Source organism: Streptopelia decaocto, assembly GCF_964273445.1.
Source record: "Streptopelia decaocto genome assembly, chromosome: 7".
Lineage (NCBI taxonomy): Eukaryota > Metazoa > Chordata > Aves > Columbiformes > Columbidae > Streptopelia > Streptopelia decaocto.
The window spans coordinates 35,812,255-35,838,986 of NC_138661.1; the positions used below are offsets into that span (position 1 = coordinate 35,812,255).

Consider the following 26,732-nt stretch of genomic DNA (forward strand, 5'->3'; position numbering starts at 1 on the left):
CCCAGCTGCGGCAGGGGAGGCGCACGCTGCCGCGGATGGCGGAAGTGCCTTCAAGGCAGCGGCGCGGTGCCGCGCAGCCGCGGGGAGGCGGTACCGGCGGCCGTCGCCGAGCGCGGCGGGAGGCGGCTGCCTGCCATGGCGGGCCGCGGCTCCGGCTCCTCGGAGCACCTGGAGCGGCTGCACGAGATCTTCCAGGCACTGCACAGAGACCTGCGGGGCGTCCCCGAGCGGCTGCGGGGCAGCGCGGCCGGTGAGGCGGGACCGGGCGGCGGCAGCTCCGTGTGCTGGGGGAGGGCGGTGCGCGGGCAGCGCGCTGGGCCTGAGCGGCGGGGCCTTGCAGGGGTGTTTGAGGTGTTTCTCTCTGGATAAACTTGGTTTAGCAGCCGTGAGGGCCAAGTCTGTTTAAGAAGGACTGTGCGGGGGAAGGGGTTTGCCAAGGCAGCTGCGGCAGCTCAGTGCGTCGCTTTGGGACGGCGGTGGCTTCGCCAGGCCTGGCTTCACGGGGTCTTGTTCAGTTGCTGGCTACAGGTGAACTGGCTAAACTGCAGTGCTTTGGTTTTTTTGTTTTGTTTTGTTTTTTGGTCATTGATGGCAGAATTAGAAGCAGTTTTTATTATCACAACTGTCCACAACCATTTGTAGACATACTGGAGAAGATTTGAGTTTTAAATGACTGTTTTAGAAGTCTGGTTTGTGCACTACCTGCCCCTATGCTGGAAAAAAAAATTGCTGATCAAGCTGCACAAAGTTAAATCAGAAGCAAAACTTGATTTTATGGATATTCTTTATACCATATCAGTGGGTAAGACATGCTGACAGACACTCCTCTGTAGGACTTGGCATTGTGCTTCTAATTCAGTTCTTAATACTTGGCACTATTCTGAGAACTGGAAAGGGAAGTGATCTGACACAGAGAATTTTAGCAGTGTCATCAAGTCTCTTTAACTAAATATTTCCTTCATGTGAGAAACATGAAACACAGTTACCATGAACTGCTGTACCTAAGCTTAGGTTTTGTATCACAGGAATGAGTAGTGGCCATCAGCCACCTTCTGCAGTAGTCTTGTAATTCTCCTAGAGTTGATCAGTTTTACATATTTAGGTGTAAAATAATAAAAATGGTTTATTCAGAATATACCAGGCTGTGATAGATAACACAGGTTATGAAGAGATTAACTTTCCGTTTCTTACGTGCATTGCTGTTTGATAATGAGTTAAGTTTAGGGTCAAAGTCCTCATCGTCAGCTTTTCCAGAAAGTTTAGTACAAGAAAGATGTTCAAACCTTCAAACAACCACTTTCAAAGCTGACTTAATTTCACTAGTAATCAACAAGAATAAAAAGCATAGAAGAAAAAATATCCTTTCTTGTAGGAAATCCTTATTTCCTTGTAGAGAGGAGAGTGGTTGGTTTCTTGGTGAAATGAAGCTTTGTCAGGTCTCCATGGAACTGGCCTGGTCTTGAACAATGAACACTGAGCAGTGGGCTTAAATGATGTATTTACAGGCAGCAATTTTTGCAATGCTTCTAGATCTTTTCCTGTGGGCAACCTCTTCCAGTGTTTCACCACCATCATTATAAAAATTTTTTTTTCTTATGTCTAGCCGGAATCTCCCCTCTTTTAGTTTAAAATCATTTCCCCTTGTCCTCTCACTACAGGCCCTGCTAAAAAGTCTGTTCCCATCTTTCTCATAGGCCCCTTTTAGCACTGAAAGGCTGCAATAAGGTCTCCCCAGAGCCTTCTCTTCTCCAGGCTGAACTACACCAACTCTCTCAGCCTGTCCTCACAGCAGAGCTGTTCCAGCCCTCTGATCATCTTGGTGGCCTTCTCTGGCCCCTCTCCAACAGGTCCATGTCTTTCCTGTGCTGAGGGCTCCAGGGCTGGACACAGGACTCCAGGTGGGGTCTCACCAGAGCAGAGCAGAGGGGCAGAATCACCTCCCTCCACCTGCTGGCCACGTTCCTTGTAATGCAGCCCAGGATACGATTTGCCTTCTGGGCTGCAAGTGCACATTGCTGGGTCATGTCCAATCTTTCCTCCACCAGTACCCACAAGTCCTTCAGATTACAAATATTTACAAACTGATTTTTCAGACATGCTATGAAATGTTAACATGACTTAATATGACCTAAGATGACTAAGTCTTTAAATTTATTGCTGCAAATATCCTGGTAATATTTTTGGAAAGTATTTCTTAGAGAGGTTAAGATAAGTCAGGAATTTGTGTATCTGGTGAAGGCATTCTACTCCTCTGACGTGTGTGTTTGCTTCTTATGGGAAATGGGGTGTATCTTTATTTTTCAAGTTATCTGATCCTGAAAATTTCAGGAGCTGACGAAAGATACCTTGTACACTCCCAAACTTGAGGGAGGACAGAATCTGTAGTCCTTTAGACATCTTTGAGGGGCAGAGGTTTGGAAATGCTGTTTCACTCTATATAAACAAGATAACAAATTCCTAGATCTAGAAACAATTTTTGTTTCCTTCCAAATTTGTAAGAAGGCATTTTAAACAGCCCGGATCAGTTTCAAACAGATACTTTCCTCTAAATTGATTTAGTTAGCTGTGCTTTTCTACTGGATCTATTTCGAACTGGTTGGATATAAATCAGTTAAATGTCAATGAGCACACTGGAATGTTACTGTGGCTTAGATACTTTTTACTTTTACTGCATTAAAAAAAGTTCTCTCAATGTACTTTGAATTACAGTTTAATTCGGAGTGATATGAATTAAATTGCTCAAGATATTCTGTTAGGCCAGACCCATTATAATGCTTTCAAGCCACATTGCCTGATTTCTTTTTGGCGTATTGGCAAAGTCTCAATCCGTGGCTACTTGAGGTTTGGAAACTAGGATTTGTTTGGCTGCTTGTTTATAAATGCAGTGTCTTCTCGGTCCGCGTGGGGGGGACAAAGAAGGTCAAATAGAGCTTGTCCAGTGCCGCACTGGGTTTCCATTAGTTTGAAACAGCAGTTGTTTTAAGAGACATTACTCAAATCATATTTGTGAAATGACCTGTATGAAACAAAATATTGACATCTGAAGGCTGTTTTCCTGCAGTTCATGGCCATCATTTCACTGGTAGCCCAGCTGCACAAGGAATTGCATCAGCACAAATGTGCATGGTAGCAAATCATGGAAGAAGTTGGGGAGAGTGTATTGAGGAACCTGCTAAGTCAGCATTTCCCCTGGCTTAACTGGGCTGTGATGCTGCGTTTCCTGATACCATCCTGTGTGTCATAATGTAGCTTAGTCTGTAATAACTGTGTGCTGCTGGAGGGCATGCCTTCTTAGATGATGGGGTTTAATTCTGTTTTAAGTTCTCTAGAGTTCAAATTATGGGGCCTAACATGAATTTGAACCGAAAAGGAAAGCCTGCAGCTTAGGCATGTCCTGCATGCGAGAGGAATATAAAAATGTTTTAATTACTTCAATTTTTTTTCCTATTTTCTGTTGAGAGCTCAGTGGTTTAAAAACTGCTTCTTTTGCAGAGGACTGTATTTACAGACAGGTGTTATCAAGTATTTTTTTACAGCAATGATGTTTTCATAATGTCTTTAGTTTTGTCTTTAAATTTAATCAATTTACAGAAGTTTTACCAAGATGACTGTCTGCATTTTTTGCTACCTAAATTTTATTTAGGATTGAATTATTTATTATTATTATTTAGGCTTGTGCATATTTATCAGACTTCTGATAGAATTTGGTTTCATTCTCAGTACAAGAGTCCTCCAGTGGTCATCTTCAGTGCTTTTGCAAAAGCTTATAGAACGTGGTTTTGCTCCATAAGGAGAGTTTCAGAATTATCCTAATTGATTGTGGATTTTAGAGAGGTGTGATAGATTTTTAACACATGCAAAATACATGTCTTAAGGTTTTGTTTTAAAATAGAATAACAGGTGAATGGGTGAAACCCATTCTTTGGCCTTCAAAGCCCTGGGTACAAGTATCTTGGCAATTTACTGTCTCAGACAACTAAAATGTATAGTTTTGTTGGCTAATTCAAACAACTGATGTCATTCCAGAAGAGGGAAGCATTTGGACATTAATCTGTGAACCTGAGGTGATACCTTGATGTCATCTTTTATCTCTGAGTACTCTAGAATGCTTCTCCCATTTTCCTTGTTACTTTATGACCATGAGAATGCAGAGTGCCCTGTCTGCCAAGAACTTCAGGGCTCACTTGGAACCGTAGATTGACTTGATGTTGTATTCAAATCCAAGTTATAGTTTCAGCCATCACTAGTCTTGCCAAATGTGTGCAAAGAAAGAGAAATATTTACCAACATGTCCTCTTTGTTATTTTGTCATGTTAAATGTTCTCCAATGGAGAAATGGAGATAGGAAGTTTGAAAAATGACTTATTTTATCTGCCAGAGGTAGTGGCCAGCGTTTGGAAGGGTGGTTTCTGCTCTCTTCCCGACTCCCACCTCCTTCTGAAAAGTTGTGGTAAGAACAGGCTGTTCCCATTTGGGGTAGACTTTGACCTGGCATCTCTGTAATCAGCCGTCTGTGGCAGCTTCCTTGTCTGTAATGGATTGAGGTGGATTTCTGTTGTCATTTCTCTATAATTTTTCTGACATACTACTTTTTCTTTCACAGAGGAGAAGAAAAAACTAGTTCGAGAATTTGATGAGAAACAGCGTGAAGCAAATGAAACGGTAAACATAAGTGTAGGCTTCTGGCCTTTCTAACCAGCTGAAATATTGATGCTTTAAAAAGGGCAGTACTTCCAAGTTTTACTTCCTTTATGGATCCTATTCTGACAGGCAGATACTGTATTTTTTTAATGGTTGATTAATTAATCTGATAGACAGGTCTGCATGTCAAGACTCTTGTATATATCTATATACATATACGGAGATAGACAAATATTCTTACATGCCTTGGTTTTTTTTGAGTGGTCTGTTTGGATATCACCTTCCCCTTGTTGAGCAAAGGAGAGTGATAGAGGTGCGATTAAAATTGCTAGAGATTGTAAGGAGGGCATGCAGAGAATTTGTCATGCTTTGTTCCTCTAACTTAGTGAGTTTTATTGTTGTGTATCCATGTAGGTGATGTATGAGATGGAAAGCTCATATTGTGAGAGAGCTCATACTGAGGGACAGCTGTAAGCATTGTGAATTTGTAACAACTGTCACTAAAAGCTGATGCGAAAATTCACACATCCAAAATCTCAGGGTTTACAAATGCAGACATGGATGTTTGGAGTGTGAATTTAGTGACATCCCTACCTGTGCAACAGATCTCTGTGATGTGATGAGAAACTGATAACGCATCGTATAAATGTTTAAACTATATTTCAGAGCTAGAGTGATGTTTCAGAAAAATCAAGCCTTTAAACTTGGTGATTTAAAAATAATAATAATAATAATTATTATTATTATTATTATTGTTATTATTTTCCTTTTTTTTTTTTTTTTTTCCCTTGGGGCATTGTGTGTCTGAAACCCCATTTGGGCTGAGCCACACTGTGCAGAATGGTGCACTTGATGCTAGATGAGTGGTATAGGGTTTGGGGTTGATCCCCCTCGCCCAATCACATAAAAACATGTGAATCCTTTCATCTGGTGATGAATTTTGAAAGTAACTGCTGCTAAGTGCTGTAAAAAATAAACACATTTTGTTTTGTTAAAGCTGCGGGAAATGGAGGAAGAACTGAAGTATGCTCCTCTGCCTTTCCGCAACCAAATGATGAGCAAAATCCGGGCGTATAGAAGAGATCTCTCCATGTTCCAGAGAGAGATGAGAAGCACAGATTTGGGACTGGGCCCTGGAAGTCAAGGCGATATGAAATACGGGATCTTCTCCACAGAAAATGAACAGAGTGTGAGAATTAGATATAAATTTTGTTTAACGTTGCTGTGATTGCTTAGAAATAATATTCCAGATGTATTGTTTATAGTGTTTCTACTTCAATCCACTTAGCTTCTGTGCTTCTGTAACTCCTTGTATATCTCTCTGCATGTAACATGAATATCTTGGAGGAGAAAGAACCTGGAACTCCTCGAGTGCCATGCAGTTAGTAACTTACACAACATTCTGTACTGGAATGCTTTATTTAATCATTCCTCTAGAGCAGTGAAAACACATCAGTGATGCAACTGACTGAGAAGAAATGTTAACTGATCTACTTTTAGTCTCCAAAACTAGCAACATATGTGAATAATGCAGTGTGTAAGTACTTCAGTAGAATTATCTTTTAAGCAATCTCAGTGTAAATAATTTCAAGAAAGTACAAGAAGTCATCTTCTAGCACTTTGTGCACTCTGGATGTGCTCATACAGTGCAGGAAACACACAAGTTTCTTTGTTTACCAGATACGCTTAGACACATCTGAGTTAGTGAAATTGAAAATTGAATCTGCTTATTATCTTCAAAGTGCTGTCATCTGTACAGAAAGTTCATGGAGGTGGGCTCTGATTGCTCTGCCTTAGGTAAGGAAGGTTGGAGGGAGGCTCTTTCCATAGCATCTTGATCAGCAGTAGCTTGGTAGATTTTTGCATTTGATCCCTCTCGATGGGTTCCTCTAACACCTGAGGGCAGGGTGGTAGATTAGACTTTCTGAAGCTTAAGAAAATACTTTATTTTGAGCTACCTTTTGACCCCCAGGTCAGCAAACATTTGTTATCCTCTGCCAAGGCTACTGGCATGAAAAGAGGATCTTTGTTATTTAGCAGTCCATCTGTTAGTGCTGTTTGTTCCTAATCCTTTTGACTGTCAGCTCTTAGGGACCTCCCTGGCAACCAACCGTGAAGTCACAAATAAGTCTGAATTTAGATATGAATGGAAGGAGAAGTTAGCATCTGGAAAGCAAAGATATTATTTTACTGTAAATATCATTTGGAAAAGTAAATTGTTGCAAAGACAGGTTTTTTTGTAACTTTTAACTCTTCAGGTGTGTGTCCTTTGTCAAGGTTTAACCAGGTTTGTCCATTATTTTACAATGTGAACAAGAACTCTTTCAAAATTAACTGGGCTACATCAGTTAGTATAAGAAGCATGCACAGCTAATACAGATGGATGGCCTATGGCGTCAGATCCTAATGTTTTAATGTCAGAAGCCTAATACCTCTGTCTTTGTGCCTAATGATTAAGCTTATGTTATTTTTCAGACTAATCTGCAGTCACAGAGGGTACTGCTTCTCCAGGGAACAGACAGCCTGAACCGAGCCACTCAGAGCATCGAGCGCTCGCACCGAATTGCTGCTGAAACAGATCAGATTGGCACAGATATAATTGAAGAACTTGGGGAGCAGCGGGAGCAACTGGAACGCACCAAGAGCAGAGTAAGCAGAGGAACCGTGGGCTTTGTATTGAAACAACCTGCTGTCAGCTTAGTGGGATCTGTGTGCCAGTCATTACTCTTGGAGACCTCCCCAGGCGGGGTAATCCAATTGATGTTCCTACAGACCAAAAATCCAGGCTACCATGTTTCTATGCTGTGCTTAGAAAAGGAAAATAATTACTGTAGAAGGGCCCAAAACACGATGGCCAAATGTCTGCTGCCATGTCTGTGCAAGATTTGTAATTAGACCTATAAACCTGCTAAAAAATATAGCATTATTGAAAAAATTGCAGATTTAAAAGAACGCTAAGGAGTTGCCTACCACAAGATTACTAGTGAAGTTTTGATCTGGGAGGCAGCTAGCAAGTTCTAATGAAATGAAATTTAATAGAAGGTAAATTACCTGATTACTAACTTTCCAATATTTGTAGGTTAGCTAAGGAGGGAGGAAGTGGTGTCAGACAAGAAGTCTGTTGCTCATCCTTGGGTCAGGAAGCTCTGCTGCTACTGTGGAAGCTTTAAAAAGTAGTTGATTTGTATTGTTTACACACATATGTGAAGCTGAGAATTTGATTTTTAAAGTAGCAAACTTGATGGAATTTTCTGTGTGTGCAAGGGATCCTGAACATAAAGCTTTTAGGTGAGTGACTTGCAGGGAGATACTGAGTTTGACAAGTTAAGCATGCTCAGCAAAAATAAAAAGCACATCCCTTTCCTGGGAGTTACATCTACTAATTGCAACAGAGCCTGTAGCTTTTTCATTTAAGCAGCTGTTTGGTTTCAGTCAGAATTTGACTTGCCCTGCTCCCAAATTTGGGTTGGAGAGCAGGAAAGGAAATATGATCATAAGATTTGTAGGTATAGTTTTTCTGTTATTTTTCTAATTAAAAGTATTAGTCCTTCCAGCATGTCGGTCTGCCCACAGATTGTTCATGAAGCTGTGACTTATTGTGAGGCTTTTAGGCATTGTGTTGCTGAACTATATTAACCACACATTCCAACAAGAAGCAGACTTTCTGCTTGCTTGGTCTTTCACTGCAAAACTTGGAAATCTAGTCTGCTTTGAATGGACTTGGTAGCTTTCTTCTCAGCTTGGGCCAGTCCATCCCAGTGCAAAGTAACGTACATACAGCACTGGTTTTACAGCTGAGGGCAGCAGCATAAACTGCAGAGGAACTGCAGTTGGTATCTGTGATGGGAGGTGACCTGGCTGACCTGTCACTGCCCTTCAGACTTTGCAAGTGGAATAGCGAAATCTTACCTGGATACTTCCGGTGGCCGTACATCACGAATCCTCTGTGAGACAACCGCTTTTTTAGCCATCCATAACATCACTTAATTACGTGCTGCTTAATAACTGACTGAGAAATACTTCACAGTTCCTTTCTGAGCATTACAAAGCTGAAGTGGATTATGTATTAACAGTTCAGAGCTGGGTCACTTAAACTTGTCAGTGCAACACACTTTGTTCTTTGCTAGAAATTGAAGAGCATTTTAAACAGTTCCAGATACGCACTGAGGAGAACACCTCAGTATCATTTTCTTCTGGTGTCAACAACTAGAATAATGAAATTTAATGGAAGGAGCTAATACTAACCATCTGATATTTGTAGATTAACTGAAGGGGCAGAAAGTGATCCTAAATTGCCTATCTTCATTTGTATCTAAGCAAAAGTATACCTGAAAGTCTTACTTCCTCCTTAGAAAGGAGACAATGCTTCCAGCTTGTATTGTGTATAGAGAACAACGTTGTCTTTGAATTTTGCAAACACAGGGTTAGCCTTGGTCCCATTATTAATTGCAACATTTTTGCACCAGCTATTTCCAGGTGCATTTTTGCACCAGCTATTTCCAGGTGCATTTTTTGCAGAGTTGCTGTATACTGGTTCAACTAACAAATACCTTTTGTTTCTTAGTTGGTGAATACAAGTGAGAACTTGAGCAAGAGTCGCAAGATTCTACGTTCCATGTCCAGGAGGTGAGTAGTGTGACTGACTTAGAGCAGCACTCAGCACTGTTGCCTGCTGGTTTGAGGCAAAGATACAGAGTGTCAGCTGGAACTGTAGAGAGGTTTTAGGGGATGTGCAAAGAGAATGTGTACCCATGTGCAGATGCTAACTTGTGTTTTCTCCTCTCTGGCAATTAATTAATGGAGTACAGGTAGTGGAACACTACTGAATTTGTGCTGCTTGTTTAGGATAATACAGGGTCTTTAACTGTCCCCCAAGATAAACTGTAGTGGGGACACAAACAAGTTACAGTGAATTGCTAATGGCAACTTTAGATGCAATTCCTTGCTATTCAGGTTGAAAAAGTAGTACCTAAGTCACTGCAGCATTGAGTTAGAGGTCTGATGACACAGACAAATCCATTCAGCCCACAGTAGTGCCCTAGAGTAGCTGGACTATCACATGAGAAACTCTGAGCCTGAGCATATACTATTTTTATGACTAAAGCCTTCACTGCTTAAGTTAATTTACAGTTTCTTAACTATATGATTTAATTATCCTTATAAAGCAGTTCATGGAGTATATTTCCAGTGGGTACTTCAGGCCTAACACCCTTTCCTTTATACTCATTGCTAAAGGAAGTTATGATAACCATATAATTTTCCACAGTAAAAGTACATTATTGGAATTTTATAGTTTTACTTCAACTACATGGTTCCAAGTAAAAGCAGCACAGGAGTTCAATTGATGTTTTCCTCTTTGCCTAATTGAGTGACTAGGCACATTCAGAGCAGAATGATCTGGCTTATGTGGGGCAGGGGAAGAGGAACAGAACTGCTACTGTTAAAGTAGAAGATTTAGGCAGAATTTCCTTGCTGCTTAAGAGCTGTCTTGGATTTTTTATTTTTTAACTCTAGAATAACCACTAACAAGTTGTTGCTGTCAATTATCATCATCCTGGAACTCACCATCCTAGTAGGTGTGGTCTACTACAAGTTCTTTCGCAGCAGATGAATCTTCATGACTAAGAAGAGCTTTTCCACTGCTGAGGAACTGAATGGGCTGTCTGTTCCATCTGACTTACTGAGGATTGAACTGTCTCATGAGACAGCATGTTCAGCTGAAAGTGTACTGACACTAGAAAGACAGAATGTGAGGAAAAGGAAAATGCAGAGACAGACTTGAATTACTGGTAAGATTAACAAGAAGGTAATAAATATTTTATTGTCTCAATTTGTATATACTTAACTAAATGAATAAATCTTGGTATGTAATAAAGTAGCCACCAATCAGTGGAAAAGCTAGTTTATTTAAAAATTGAGAAGTTAACAGTATTTGCCAAGTGTTGACATTCTATCCACTCAAGTGCCTCGGCAGAGCTCTATAATGTCCGGTGTACCCAGCACTTTGGGTTCTTAAATCCTCACTTGCTCTTTGCTGTCAGATTCATCTGGAGAACTGGGTGTTGGGAGGTTATCAAAAGCGGTGTGTGCTCCTTCCCGTGTCTGCCCGAAGCATGTTGCTATCACATCGACTGCAAGACTGGCAGTTGCGTTCACTTCCTCTTGAGAAGCTCCAAGCAGTGGATTGACTTCAACCATGTCTACAGCTGAAAGCATTCCTGTGAAAATGGTTTACAGTTTGGTTACTATGAAAAGGGATAAAATCTGTAATAGGATTTATTTTGCAGCTTTTCATTCATTGCAGCAAGTCTGATATTTGATCTCGTGACCTGCTGTACCCATGACACAAGTTAAATTAGCTCCCAGGTGAGGGATGAGGTCATCATTCTTAGGTGCAAGTTTGTGTTTTTAATTTGGTTCTTTCTTACATTGTCACTACCTCATTCATACTTTCAGCATTTGGGGAAAAATAAGTTTGATGTTCCATATACACTTACAAGAGGAATATTTTTTTAATCTTGTTTTCTCCCAGTCTAAAAATTAAGAGATTTTTGCCCTCCTCTTCATGATACTGTTGACTGTTTTTTTTGATCCCTCTTTTACTGCAAATAACTAATTGTTAAAACATATTAAATAAAAACTCCATGGCATAAGGAGAAAAGTCCTCATATATTGAGTCAACTGCAGTATTCTTAGTGAAAGCTTGATTTGTTAGCCTTGAGTCCTAGAATGGCACTTCAAACTGTTCAAAATTGTTTGCATCCAATTTTTTTTATTCCAGATGTCAATCTTTACATCTCACTTCATGTGTTTAGGGAACAGTATTGTACAAGATGACCAAGTGGGTTTTGTGTTTTTTTTTGCATTAGTCATTAATATGTTTTGTATTTTATTTACTTTTGTTAAGTTCAAGTTGTTGACAGTTAAGCTGCTTCCAACACCTGAGGTATTGCCCAACCACAGGACTTCTTTTTCCCTTACTGAAGGTTGCACTGACTTTATAGGCACCTCAGCTTTGACTACATTATCTAGTCACAAAAAAAAAACGTAACCAGTCTGAGTTCTATGTAGTTTGTCCTGTCCTTGCTTAGTCCAGTACTGCTGGTCAACTCGTACCTGTGTTGTGTATCTCCTCTGTGATGTACATGCCTTCTCTGTAAGTCAGTCCACCTATAACAGGAGTCCCAGTTGCTGAAGCCAGTGAGGGATCAAAAGCATCGATGTCAAAACTCAAGTGAATTGGTCGTTGTCTCCTGAGACAGAATAAAATAAGAAAATCTCAGAACCTTAACCTTTTTCTACATATTTTTTTTACTGTCCAGGTTGATCAGCAAAGTAGCATCATGCACCATGATGTTGTAAAGGTCCCCCCTTAAGTCCTATACTGTGTCTTAGATCATTTGGAAATAATATCTTTGGACTCTGAAACATCTTTTTAGCTCAGAACCTTCTCTAGTACAGACTGGGAAAACCAAAAGTTTGACATTTTAGTTTTGCTGAGCATCTGCCCAGGTGTGATTTGGCTGAAGAGAAGTACTTCATTTCTATCTTTAGTTCTTATCTCTTTTTGTCTCTTTATTTGGAAAAAAGGTAGAGAAAAGTGTGATATAATCCTGCCTTTTCTTCTTTTGTACAGAAAGCCAGGGTGAAAGGCTGAAATATTGATTTTACATGACATCTAGGACAGAGGAAGCACCAAGCTTGGGGATTTCATAGACAGCTCATCAAGATGAATGAGACATTCTGCATTTTTCAGGTCAATAGTTGAAGGATGCCTGTAAACTGTGTGTAAGCCTAGTTAAAGTGAAGGATAATCTCAAACTGGAAATGTTAGTTACATGTACTGCATTAAGTCTGACAACTGATGGCACACTTAATAAGTGGCACACTGCTTGCAACTCAGATGACCTATTTATGTTGTAGGCTCTGTACTTCCAACTCACTGTAGATGTTCAGTAGGGAGGAGCATCTGGATTAGCACTTTCTTTACATGGCACAGCTGCAACGAGGAAGAGGGAGCACACTTGCAGATACAACAGCATGCAGCACAGATCCATGGACCTTGTTCTGCTTACAGGACTTTGTTCTGCCCCGTGGGAAGAGGTTACCCTTTCTAGCTCTGATCCTCTCCCAGTGTCCCTGGACTGGCACGATTTGCTCCCTGATCTGGTTCCCCAAACTTGAACAAGGTCAGAGACATCAGTACTGAAGTCAGGGAGTGGTTACAGCAAACTTCACCAGCTGAACTGGAAGTGGCCTTTGTCGTCAGGACAGCAGATGCTTAGTCTGAGGAGGAAGCCAACAAATGCTTCTTCCTCATGTGCTAACAGCTGAATTCAAGTTGCTATACATACATGTTTTAAAGTGTAATGTATACCCTAGATTCTGAGTTGGTTAAAACATCTTGTCAAACTGTAGAATTCCTCAAGAAACAGAACTAATTAAATAATACAGAGCCACAACTGTAGTGACTGTAACCTATCACATAGCTTTTTGCCAAACACTGTAAAATGGTTCCAGTTCTAGATGTGGAATTTGAGGACTAAAGTCAGTGCTAAAACTTTACTATTTACTGGACGCTGTCACAGTTCTCTTAGGCCACGTTACATCGAGAGTGATATTCACTTAAATAACTTCCAGGAAAGTAGCTATTCAACAAGCGGATGATAAAGAGTAATTTAAATCAGATAATTTGTTACCTGCCCATCAGTTGTTCAAATGTTCTTTCCATAACTTTCTGAATTCCAAGGCGATCAATATCCCTCATGGAAAAATACTGGATGTCATAGTTCTTCAAAATATAGCTGTTAAAATATATATATAAAAAAAAAATCATTACTGGCCTAAGCTTAAATGTAGCAACCTTTGTGAACAGCCAGATATGGAAAGAAGCTCAATGACTTTAATCTAAATCAACTTACTATTCAGCAGGATCCAGATCCCTCAAACCAATGTACACAATATCGGATGCTGAAAGGCAGGGCTTTAGCCAGGAAAAGCCAGGAAGCTGTGGTACCTGCAAGCAAAGGTTTGGTATTAAGTTAGTTTAATGACATATATAACAAAACCGTATTTAATGCTTCCCTCAAAACTTTATTTATAGCTCTCTTTCTCTGTCTAAACAGAGAAACTTCATCACTTTAGAGTCTGGCTTCCTGATTTAATCAGTCCTTACTTCTGCCATACCATTTTACCTGAGTAAAATGTTAATGGATGAAGGTTTTAACTCTTCTACATTTTCCAGTTTGAAGAGGAGGAATGAAAACCCCAAATCCACAACCAATAGATAACTGGCATCAGTGAATGTAATGGGGAAATGCTAAGAAACTGGAGGTCACTTATACAGTGCATTTAATGGTAATGCTATGTAGCTTACACAGTACATCATATTTAAGTGGAAGAATAAAAAACAAGGCACCTGCACCTTTTTAGGAGAATCACCAAAAAGTCATACAGACTTTGTTGCAAAAGCAATGTTAAAGATAGAAGAATTCAAACTGGGAAGTTTAAAAAAATAGAAAAAAAACATGACAAGAAGTTGGGCCTCCACATTGGGCTACATCACACTATTTTTTAATGTAGAACTGAAGAGAGCAGATTTAAGACAGCAAACAAAAGAGGACAAGGTCATAGTTTTTCAGCTTTAGTAATTATAAAAATCCTTCAGTTAGTAATATCTACTAATTTTAGTAGTGCTTTAAATTAACTCAGTTTTTTTCTTCTTCCTCTCCCAGCTCTGAAAATGGCTACAGCCAACACAGCTGTCAAGCAGCAAGAAGGCTTTGTTTCCCTCTTGTACTTTTCAATTACTAATTCTATTCTAGTTACAACTTTTGAATTTGTTTTTAAAGGCTAACACACCCATAGCTGCATTTAATTACATTGGGATTAAATAAGCACATGTAATAAAAGTATTTGTTACTCTGAGGCAATGATGTTTTTCTGCAGTCATGAATTCAGAAGAGATAAATGAACTGGAGACCACTAGGAAAAATAACTCAGGTCTCAGAAATGAAGCTGTATCTGCAAAACCCATAACCATACCATAAGTTGAGCATAGTTTTGATAATATTGTCATACTGTCTAGTATCAATTATTTAGTAGATTTAATACTGCCATTTTAAATTATACCTCTTCCTCTTTAAATAAAGAAAATGGAAATGGAATGCCTTCACTTCCTTCGGTAGGCTCTGTTTTTACCTTGTCGCAATAGAAAAGGAGTTGCTTGTAGTAAAGCCAAACAGGCATCAGAAGAAGGTGCAGGGATTTCCATGGTAAGTTACTAGTAGCAGTTTATTAGTTTAGTTTGAATGGTTCCAAGAGCCCTAACACTAATGTTGCATTTGAAAAATGCAAATCAAAGGATTACGTTAATAAATATTTTCCCTTCAAACAGCAATTTTATTTTATTTTTTTTTTTTTTTTAAGCCTTAAAGTGCTGCCTTGCCTTGCGTACCAGGCAGTGCTTCTGTGAAGCTGACTGGACCAACAAGGAGCAGCTGCTGGCCTGGGAATGGACGGTGCCAGCCACACCAGGGCTTGTGCTACAGTGACCTGGCTGAATGCTTTATTTCATTTAATAGCCACATGTATCACTTTTATATACTTCATGTTGTCTGCTACATGGGGGTGTTTAATTCAGCAGAGCATTGACCAAGCTCATTAGCCCTGGAAATGTAAGGGATTCTGAAAGGTGAAATAACACCCAAGTTAAGGGACTTGAAACAGCCCTGGGGAGTTCTTGGCAGTTGTACTAATTTAAGCAGTTGCTGCCAGATCAGTTTCCCCCATTACGTTGTGCCAGGACAGCTGTTTGTAGGGTCATACAGTGAACGGAGCTAGGACTTGGTGCATCCCAAAAAACTGACCAAGCAAAGAGACAGTACTCTGGACTCAGTTCTCATGCAATCCCACAGAAGGTTACAGCAGGTAAACTGAGCTGCTGGCACAGCATCAAGAATGGTCTAAACAGATTGTGCCATAAAGTGAGATGTATGTTACACCACTACCTCAGTCTCATGTTCTCCTGATAGGGAATGAAGAATGGGGAGCCTGGAGCTGCTGGAAGAGCAGTACCAGTTAGAGCTGGGCAGTGAATCAGGAAAAAAAAAAATGTAATCACGCAGGCTATTTTGCTCCCTTTTTACATCCCCAGAGGAGCTGTTATTTCTCTGTGGTTCTAGAGAACAATCTAGACAGGGACCCAAGTGCTAACTAGCCTTCCTGAGACCATTAGGTTGATGACCAAATCGTGACACCCAGAGAGACAGCTTGGTGGAATTATGGGAGTTGACACAGAGGGGCATACGTGCTGATGTGTCATGGTGGGGACGTGTTGCTCAAAAACCCCTTCACAGCATGAGTGAAAGCAAGGACGCAGACACAGGGCTCACTGCAGAATCTCTTTTGTTCTCTCACACTGCTGTGCTGTGTGCCCTTTGACAAAATGGAAAACACTTTGGGGAGCAAAGTGCAACTGGTTAGTGTCACTTTGAGAAGGAAGTTAAGCTTAGTAGAGTGTAGGACTAGAGTAGCCTTCTTGCTTGTGGCTGACAGTTTTAGGATTCAAAAAGAATCCTTGCGAAGTAGTCCAGGAAAGAAGGACAGTAATTTTTTTTTGTCCCATTATCAACACAACCGTGCTACTGGATGAGAGCGAGAGTGAGCCACAGGCACCTATTCACACATAAACGTTTCCTCCAGTCAGACATTTAGCCAGACAAGCTACTGTCAAAGGTACATTCTACTACCACTAAACAGATGTTCAAAAATGTATACTGTTGTAGAAGTGCCTTCCTATACCAGCAGGACAGATGTTGTTTTTCCTCCCTCTAAAGAGGAATACAATATGGTAAGAAAAACCCTCTAAATGAGTACTCAGCCTGTTTGTGTAGCTGCAAATACAGGTTGAGGGGCTTGTGTCAGCTGTTTCTGCATAGGCTTCCTGGCAGCTTGAATTTAGGTGGGCTTGTGATGAGATCTCATAACTGGCACCACACTAGGCTAACTCACCTCCAAGGGTAGCCTCATCTTACTCTCTACTTCTACTGGAAGAGGCCTGGCTCCCCCCTTGACCCCAGAAAGCTCGTGGTATTATTTTAGTAGTGCTAAAAAAAAAAATTACTGCTTTTCTGTGCTGCTCAAGAACTGGAGCCCAGCAGACCAGAAATCAACAATATATACAGAGAACCGATTAAATACTTTTGCCCTACTGACAAAAAAGGAAAGCAGCATATCTTATTCTGCTTTTATTTTTTTTTCTTTCTTTAGCTATCAATGAGCTTGGCTTTGTTCTGCTCTCATGAAGACATGAACTGTTCCCCTTAGGAAAAGCAGAAGAAATTCTTCTGCATTTTGGAGCTCACCTATCTCCTGCAGAAGTTGGTGCAGCTGCCAAAAAAAAAAAAAAAAGAAAAGAAAATCACTCCCTTTAACTTACAGGCAAGAAACTAGAACTACAGTAAGCTTTTATATTAACCTTCTCATGTCCTGGGGGTATTTCAAGAAGCTCCATTAATTTTGCATTACTTTGGGAATTGGGGAATTGTAGCGTGTTTATATAGACCATCCAAGAATTATAAGAAAGAGGGAAGTATGTAAAAGTACCAAGTGACCCTGTTGATTTGTGGATGGAATTAATTCAAAAGAATTTGCAGGGGAAAAGCAGAAGAGCTTTAGCACATTATACCAATCTTGCTATGCCAAACAGGTACTAACACAATGGTATTGTCAGTAGTCATAAAGATGTTACACATACTCAGTCTTACTTGGAAGAGGCCTATGTCCATCAACACAGCACCCCCAACATTTATTGGAGAAAAAAAAAAAAAAAAAAGAGAAATGACTACCAGTGCAAAGCACCAGAATAAAATCGAGAGTCAGGTTTTCTGCAGCCTGCGGTTGCTGATCCTGCTCCCACTCTCCAGCCTAAGCTTCAGCAGAAGCATATTGTCCTAAGGTTCTACTGCAAACGCCCCAGCTACTACAATGCACAGGCTGCCACTGTGGTGTCTCCAGTAGATGCTACAGGAATCTGTAGAGGGATATACAGTCAGCAGCTAAGCCAAAAAGGATATGTAGGCCTTAGGTCAATCTACTGTTTAGCATCTTGAGAGTGGCAAAAACTGGCCGTGCACCATTCCATGCGCTGCAGTAAACAGCTCTTTTTGATAATTTGGCCTCTTTCCAAGACAAAGACTCTCTTTAAAAGCAGCCTGTAAGCAGGTACAGCTGTTCTGATTTGTAATATTTGCCAGTAGCACCAACAGCAGAGCAGCCAGTTAGGAGAGATCACACAGGAACAGCCTCTGTCAGGCGTCAAGGTTGTCAAAACAGAAAACCCAAACTAAGCAGAAGCAGCAGTGCTGGAGGGGAGCTCAGCACAGCTCCCGCAGGCTCGGCTTGGGGGAGGTTCCCTCTTGCCCTGCCTTGGTAGAGCTGCTGCCATTGCAGAGTCTCCGCACCAGCTCCCCTCATTACACAGGAAGGACACCACAGCCAGCGGCTGCACAGAGCTTGTGTGAGCTCTGTTTTCTGTGCAACCCACAATGGTGCTAACACAAAGAAAAGCTTTCTCTCTTTTTTCTACGTGTGTATATATATTTGTGTATGTGTGTGCATTTGTGTTTATGTGTGTGTATATATATATATATATATATATATGTGCCTGTATACACATATAATACGTATTTTTGCTTGTACTCAGATAAAAAAGGTCTGCATTTGCAGCAAATAAGAAAGCATCTCACACCAGGAAAAGTAAAATGTTCTGAGAATTTCAGTGCAGGTTAACTGTACAAGCAAGATACTTACTTTATCTTGAAGCTCTCTCAAGAGAAATGAGACAGGTTGTCCATGGAGGTTTCCAGATGGAGATGTAAGAGGGGTGTTGATATCGGCATGCGCATCCACCCAAATTACACCCAGGTGTGGGCACTGCCGTGCATGGCCACTGATGGATCCAAGTGCCAAGCTGCAAGAACAGTAGCAGAGTCTTTAGTCACCACTTCTGCTTCAGAACAACTACAAGGACAATGGGAAGTCTGCACAACTTCAGTCAGTCACTTTGTCATGTTTCAACACAGCAGACATCCGTGACAATAAAGAATGCATCCCACAGAAACTGCACAGCATGCCACTGTCATTCCAGAAGACTCTGAGTAACTGGACAGGACTACACCAGTACTGACAGATGAGAAAGAGCTCTTTTCTCTCTCCACTGTCACCCTTCCCACACTCTACTCTTCAGCTGTTCCAGATCAAAATGATCTCTTAGAAAATCTTGTGTGGTCACTCATCAATTCTGCTATTCACCCACTTTTTATTCCAGTCATGACACCTTCCCCTACAATTCATCCTTACATGCTGTACCTTCAACTGATTCTCAGACCAAAAGTTAGAGAAAAAGAGATTCACAAGTTATAAGATCTGTTACAAAATGGTCTGTGTGCAGGCATTAAAAACCCATCCTAAGAGCTGACATCCTGAGAGCTGAGGGGCAAAAGAGACGCATCACTAAACATTTAGCAATAAAGAAACCACAACAGTTCCTAAAGGGACGTGACCACACAAACTTTCCTGAACAGGAAAACCTCATTTCTATGTCTGCAGATTGCAGAACAGTCTGGAACTAAGTAGTGCTCTCTTAGAAGGTCAGATTTTTGCATCTGTCTTCTATGTTCCACCCTAGAAGTCCTAGCAATACAATAAAAATACTGCTACCCTATGGCATTGCCAGGAAACAACCTCAAGTTGTTCTCACATCCTCCTTATTTTTAATTAAGTTCTTATACTCCCAGTGTCAACTGGCAGCATGCACCACTGATCGCTTCTAGTTCAGCTCACCTGTGATCGCCTCCAATAGTCACACAACTGTGTCCAGCCACTATTGCTCTGCTTACAGCATCAGCCAACACCTGGCTGGCTGAACCCACTGACCGGGGATATGAAATCAGGTTGTTGTACAGTTCGTCATTGGGAACTTGAGTGAAATTCAAATCTCCAAAGTCATGCACTTGGCATCCTGGAAACACAGCAGCAAAAGGAGAAAGCGAATTATTTAAGTGCCCAGAGAAATGTTCAAAATATGGTCTCCTCAGAAAATCAGTTCGGCAAGTATGAATGGAACAATGGGAAGGGGATGGATTCATTTGACTATTTGCATGCCCTTGCAAACAACCATGCCACAACTTTACAGATGAGAAAGCTTAAGACGGTATTGTCACTTGTTTAGTGATTAGATATGACAATCATAGAAAGTCACCTAGAAAAAGTTTGTTAGTTTTAATTATTTCTTGGCAATTTTAACATGAAAGGGTACAGATTTTATTGCCATTTTCTCAATTAGACAGATATTGTATACAGCCTTAAATAAACTCATTTGCTCAAAGATGCCAAGGACTACACATTTCACTAACTATACCTAAGTCCTAACAGTTGTTTTCCATTTTCAAACCCCACAAGAACACAGGCACAAAAGTGCCAAGTTACCAATAATGGAATTTTTCTTACAGTACTTCCAGGCAACTCCATGAGAGCCACAGCAGTACTATGTAAGAGAACCTGTCCATTTTCTCACTACAGTATGTACTAGATGGCATCTTAATCCTGCAGCTTTGATCCCAGTCCTCCTTGAGATCCATCCTATCATTGCCAGTTACAACTTAATTAGCTGTTGAAGCCTGACAACATTCTGGGTTTAAGACTCAGCCTTTCCAAAAATATATTTCTGGCTGCTTACCCTGAAAGTCACTTCACAGATTAGGAAATGGAATGGTTTTGAGTGTCATTTCCCCTCCTCCACCCAACTGGGAGCAATATTTATTAATTTGCTGCATTTAGAATTTAATTCTCTTTCATATGCATTATAGAGCTTATCCTTTGAAGTTCTGCTGTCCAATACCATGTGCTTTCCTAAGAGTTATTTAGATACCAACATTTTTAAACAGTATTTCACAGGCCAGAGCCTCTGTTTTCAGATAGGCCTGTTGCTGCAGGCACTGATGAGGACTGTGAAGGCCCCAAGGCATTTACAGCTACACCAAGACTGGCTTAATAAGTCAAGACCACCCTGAACACCAGTCATGCCTGTCCCATGTGCCCCTCAGAATCATTAGTCTGTTTGCAATTCAAAGCATCCAGGCTAGAGCTTGACATTTTCCTTCAGCCATCCTATGCCTAACAGCACAGTTGGGAAAATTACGGCAAGCAAACCAACATGAAAAAACAGCCCACTTGGGGCTCTGAGTTTCCTGCTTAATTTCTTTTAAGCCATTAGTCTAATGTCTAGGGAATAGGCTCTATGAATTTGCTTGGTGGAAATAATAATGTTTTTCTCAAAGCTACTTTTATGTTATCATTTCAAAGGGAGTTTTGACTGGTGAGAGGGATGAAGGAAAATGGTTGAGTCACTTGTAAGAATGAGGTGGCTGGGAAATAGGCTAGCATACTGTTTGGAGCAGGGACACTGATGGACATATGTCAGGGTATTTGCTAGGAGAGGACATGTCAGCTAAGCACAGCTACTTGACAAAGGATTAAACAAATGTGAGAAAGCACATGATCTGCAGAGACTTAAAGCAGTAAGCATAGCCATGAAATACCACTCAGGCACACAACAGCAGTTTTTTCCTCCCTTAGGCAATACCTAATTAGCCAGCAGGAGGATGGCTCTGGAATTTCCAGCCCGTTTTGTTCAGATTTAAAGTGCTATCTGATCTCTCAGTGGCCACAACAGTTTTTTAACCCTCTCTTTCATTCTGCTTCTGTGCAGAATCAGAAAAGAGCTGCATGTTCTGAGACATGCTCAATTAATATCTCTTTTTTAAAAATTGGTGTCTTCCTGCAAGGCTACTTCTCATGCTACTTCTCACACTGCTACACACTGCAGTATTTCAAGATTTGATGAAACTACATCAGTGTGCTCGGGAGACAAGTTTTGGAAGTAAGACTTAAAAACATTGCATCATTCAATAGGTATCAAGAGCTTTTGGAGACTCTGTGCAAGTTAATACCACCTTTGATCTAATACCTCTGACATCTGTGGGAAGTAAATCTGCAGTTGGGAGCTGTGTTCAGTGACTTATACATTGCAGGACAGCATATTACACAATGCAATGGAAGAAATGACTGCCACTTATGTTTTGTTCTCTCTTACAGGACAAACAAGTGCATCACAGTATTTTTACCCTTTAAAGTATGAAAAAGAATAAAAGGAAATTATATCATGATGCTCCATCTTTAAATCAGTGTAATGTAAAGAACCAACCATGCCATCTTTCACAGCACTTGAAGGAATTAGTTAATACTCTCCAGGTTAAGCTTAAGTCAGGCCAGACATGGCTGATTCCAGAAAGTGTGTTTAGAGAAGTATCACTTGTGCTCAAGAATTTCTTTCTTCTTTACCCTGCTGTCCTTTCCAGTCCCCAATTGTAAGGCAAAAAGAGCTGGTTCAGCTTCTAAATAAAAAAGCCATTCATTTCTTATAATCACATCAGGTTCATACAGCTTACAGTGTGAGGATGATAGAGACAGATGGACAGACACGCACTTTCAGCATCCAGAATTCTGGGGCCTTGTCCACCTTTTGGACAGATGGTATTCTTGTATCTCCTGCATTACAATGACTCTGTCTAGTTACTTTTATAGAAAGGTCTAATGTCTGTTAAAGACAACAGATGCCTTTATTTTTTGTTACCATCTTCAAAACTTTATTGTTTGGATAGAGTTCATAAACCTTATAGCAGCTTCTCTTCTCAGCTTTGTGTTTCCCTCTTATTTCAGCTGTTTTTCTGTGCTTGCAGAGGATAGCTCCAGTTTCCCAGGGTGATATGAATGTTTTTCAGCCAGCTACCCAATGACTGATTAAGATACATCTAACCTCAGAAGTATGCACTAACCCAATCCTGAAACATTAAGAATATCTTCTTTTCCTACTATTTTTCTTTTTCCAGTTGTGCCCGGAGTTTTGAAAGCTCTGATTAAATGACCTTAGGGCAAAGGGAAAGCTTAAGAAAGAGATAGTATACACACACATAAATTTGCAGTACATAGATAAACCATGTATCCTGCAGTGATGTGAAGTATATGTATGCACATGTGTGCATATATTTATTAGGACTGACCAGATATTAAAGAGATTAAATCAACATGTTCATTTGTCTTAGTTCTTACTGAATAGCAAAGAAAATTCATTTCAAATTATTGAAGTAATAATTGCTCTATTTTCTTATCTTCTTTTTAGAGTGTCTCAGATGTTAGTCTAATACCTGAAGACCTCATTTGTTTTCCATTTCATCTGCTTGTTTGCACATAGTTTTGATTTCAATAAATTAAAAAACGAAATCTTTCCCAACTACATTATTATACACAACATAGAAATTGCTTAATGGACAGACATGCTGCAGTGCAGTGTAATCTGGTGGATCTTCACATTATATGCCCATTAGTGAAAGATTTATATAACCCACCACACCAAACAATATGCACTTTCTTTGGTACTTGAGGCATTCTTTAAGACACTAACACCTAAAACAAACAGCTTTTTAAATCAGCATACAAAGTTAACATGAAGAATATGTATAGGCCTTTTAAAATGCAGTAGATCCAAGTTCTGAAAACTAGAAAAATATGTGAGCAGATAGGAAAGCCAGCTTCCTTACGTTAATTAGAAAGCACAGCACCCACACCATTTGTCAGTGGAGCAGGTCAGGTCTAGCCAGGACTGAAGTTATTTTCAAATTAAACAGTACCATACAGCACTTACTGACTAAACACCACAGACATTTTGCTAGTAAATAAATAATATGAAATTAAATATGATCAAAGAAGTCTTTCATTCCACTTTCAAGCTCTGACAAATTATATTCAAATGAAAAATATATTGTTTGATTCATTAGTCAATTATCAATGGTGCAGAAAATTTATAACAACCAAGTCCATACAAGTCAGCTCCATCAGAACTTTGGCTCAAGAGGAGATCACTTTTTCAAGTGAGGAAAACAAACAAAGAAAAAAAAGGCTTGATTGATCTATTTCTGTTACAGGAGCTTGAAAAAGATATGAGGGAGATAAAGGTGTCAGTCTGAATACGAACACACAGCATAGTTACACAGAGAAGATGGATATATGCACAGCAGTCCTCCTGTTAGTATGAACGATTAGTTTGCAATTCTACAGTTTAGGAGTGTAATCCTCAGTGGTTCAGTGCCCCCCTCTGACACAGTTCCATTAACAGAGTTGCTTGGGGACACATTTCAGCCAAAAATAAACAAATTAGCTTGAAAGAGTTGGTACAGTAGGTCTTTCCTAGGTCAACTTATTTTGACCAGAACACGTTAGGGAAGGGTCACACAAGCATTCAACCGGCAGACTGGGGACAAGATGCAGCCGTTCCTTCAGCCTGCACAGACAGAACCAGAACTTTACTTATATCTGATAAAATAAATCAACATTTTTCATAATTAGGAGCCTAACTTACACTTAGGGTAAAAAAAAAAAAAAAAGTAGAAAATTAAATTAAGAACATATTTAAGAAAAAAGTTTCCTGCATGCCTTTTCAAATGAGCTACAAATGTAGCACTTTGACTCAATGCAATGATGCTCCTAGTAGGGATGGCCTTGAGCAAGCTATATGAAAATGGTAATGTTTCCTTCCTTCATCTTAAGCACAATAAAGTCCATTTATTCAGTACCCACAGCAGGCAGCAGTTACTATAGTAAATCATTTTCCTGTACAGATTTAGAGAACATTTTCTTTTATAAAAGCAGGTGGCTCTTAAGTCTGGGGGCATTTAACTGGAGCCCATGTGGGCAGCAGCAGGGAGCACCTCCCTCTCCTCCTCTCCTCTTCCTCCACTAGGATGCTGCACCAGAGCCAGAAGTGACAAACCAATAGTAGGAGGTTCAGCTTTCCAAACCCAGGCTGTCTGCTGACAGTGCTACTGTAACAACTCTAACAGCTCTGCCAGGCAGCAAACAGGGGCTGCAACAAAAGCATGTGGAACGTGAGGTAGAAACAATAGAGGTTAAAAAAAAAAATCCTAAATTAATGGGCAAAATCATGTATTTTACTCTTCCCGTTTTCTACACCCTGCTGAACTACTTTCAAAGGCATCTGGAAATCCCACAGTTATATAACACATAGTATGAAGTAAGATCTAATAAAACTGCTCACATGAAAGCATCACTCTTGCAAACTGTCTTCTCAGATTACAGCCCATTTAGTGAATCACTAGACAGGCTTTTCAGGAAGCAATGACTATTATGAACAATGTTTATAGACAAACTTAACATTTTCCATCCTGTGAACAAAAGGAAGGGCTACAAGCTGTTACCATCCCTATTTTCAGTATGAACTCATTGGCTTATGGTAGGGACCTTGTAATCCTTCCTCAGAGTCACTATCAAAATGTTGCACAACAGCAAACAAATGACTCAATTCATTATGACCAGCACATTCTGAAGCCTCTTTAAGACAGTTTTAACCCTCCAGAATTATCCAGGGTGTGTGTATAAGAACTATACAAAGTGCATACTTTTGTTTTACATGAATATGAAATTAGGCTAGCAAGGTTCCCACTACAAGAGACAGACTTCAGCAGCCTAGTTCAACCATAACCTTCTTGCTTGGAAGTTCATATACAGTGCCTAATTCTCTTTAAACTGAATATGGAAGAAATCTATTAGATACAGACATTTGATGGCTCAATAGGTTTCCATCAGCTCTAAAATTTCACTTCCTGGAAGGCAAGTTCATGTCTCAGTAATTTCCATCCTACCTTTTGGAATTTTGAAAGGTCTGGTTTAAGATAAAGCTTCTATACCTGTTGAAAAGGCTTCAGCTCATACAACAGCAACCAGCAAACCCAATTACAACTGCTACCCCAAGTCACTAGTCTCAAGTTATCCCTTGCATAAAATGAGCTAAGAAATACTTCTTTTGCCAACCCCATATCAATGCAGCCTCCTTATTTCCCTTTAATAACTGTTCACAAATTTCCTCACTTATGAAATCCAGTGCACGTGACCTGAAGAGGTCTCCAAAAACGTCAGCATCAGGTGTTGGGAAACATTTGCACTGTGGCTTGCATCAGAGAGGAGACAAGGGCACAGCTATTGCAGTCTGCCGACCCACCAAGCCCTGCACAAGTTCTAATTCCCTTCAAACAAGCTTAACCTAGAAACAGTTCTCAATAGCAAGAACACAAGTAGGCACTTACAGCCGTAGGAAGTAAAAATGCCAAAACAGCTCTCTCCTCAACAACAACCACCTTGTGCTTTGGATCATTACAGAAGCAGTTATTATATTAGTTAACCCAGAGAGGTAACACATGAGAATAAGGGAGATCAGAATACAGAGATTACTGAAGTTCTCTCCCTCCCTCTTATCAGCTGCAAGAAAATAGTATCAGAACAGCTCATTTCTTCATATTCTAATGAAAGATCTATTTTTTTGGTTGGTTGGATTTTGGTTTCATATTTGACTTCAGTGCCTCATTCCGGGCTTTTCAACAGGTGGTTTTACAGCAGAAATCTCCACTTTCCATCCAAAAATAATCCTCTGTACCGTATTCACATAAGCACATACCTGCCATAGGTATCTTGAATTTGTGAACTCACAACGATAGACAGTATTCAAGTTTCAAATGAGAAAGTAATAACAGATTTTGTACACCATAAATCAGATCAAACCCCAGCTCATTGCCTAAATTTTCTCTCTGTCATCTCCCTTTGTGCCCCTCCCCAGTAACTGCTCTCCTTCAACACCATTCATACTAAAAAATAAAATAGCAAGTGATTTAAACTTACTCCAATCTAGAGATGATTTTAAGGGTGAAGAAGTTTGGGTAAATCATGTATTAAAACTAATTGGACAATATAAAAATACTAAGGATGAAGAGCATCGCCGTAAAACCAAAGAAATACAAAACACCCAAGAGCTCTGTTCTTCGGTCTTTGAATCTAATCTCCCTTTATTGAAAGATTAGGAAGAAATAATCAGTCCAGGTTTCCTGACCTACATAAGCACAGCTTATTTTTTTAGGTATATTTAAACTAAACAAATATGAGGAGCAATTGCAATTAAAGTACCA

The 26,732-nt window shown here is 40.1% G+C and overlaps 2 protein-coding genes across 8 annotated transcripts in view; one reads left to right on the forward strand and one right to left on the reverse strand.

Moving 5' to 3' along the window:
* The first annotated feature begins 11 nt into the window (after positions 1-11).
* On the forward strand, positions 12-14,568 carry VTI1B (vesicle transport through interaction with t-SNAREs 1B). 7 transcript variants are annotated; one of them, XR_014184520.1, is made up of 9 exons: positions 12-250; positions 4,604-4,662; positions 5,639-5,830; positions 7,117-7,290; positions 9,206-9,267; positions 10,156-10,430; positions 12,278-12,397; positions 13,886-13,998; positions 14,376-14,568. XR_014184520.1 is itself a non-coding variant. In XM_082057403.1 (6 exons), exons 1-6 carry the CDS (start codon positions 136-138, stop codon positions 10,250-10,252), a joined length of 699 nt encoding a protein of 232 aa, XP_081913529.1. In that variant the 5' UTR covers positions 12-135; the 3' UTR covers positions 10,253-10,471. The 7 variants fall into 7 exon arrangements, 1 of the variants encoding a protein (XP_081913529.1); XR_014184519.1 differs by having other exon boundaries at positions 13,886-14,568; XR_014184521.1 differs by lacking the exon at positions 13,886-13,998.
* The window catches only part of ARG2 (arginase 2), a 23,101-nt gene continuing 6,896 nt past the window's right edge, over positions 10,528-26,732 (reverse strand). The window contains exons 3-8 of the mRNA XM_082057401.1: positions 19,486-19,663; positions 18,454-18,613; positions 13,563-13,657; positions 13,341-13,445; positions 11,758-11,894; positions 10,528-10,859 (exon numbers count right to left, since the gene is read on the reverse strand). Of these exons, the coding sequence (XP_081913527.1) occupies positions 10,654-10,859; positions 11,758-11,894; positions 13,341-13,445; positions 13,563-13,657; positions 18,454-18,613; positions 19,486-19,663 (881 nt within the window). The 3' untranslated portion in view covers positions 10,528-10,653. The remainder of the gene's footprint in view (positions 10,860-11,757; positions 11,895-13,340; positions 13,446-13,562; positions 13,658-18,453; positions 18,614-19,485; positions 19,664-26,732) is intronic.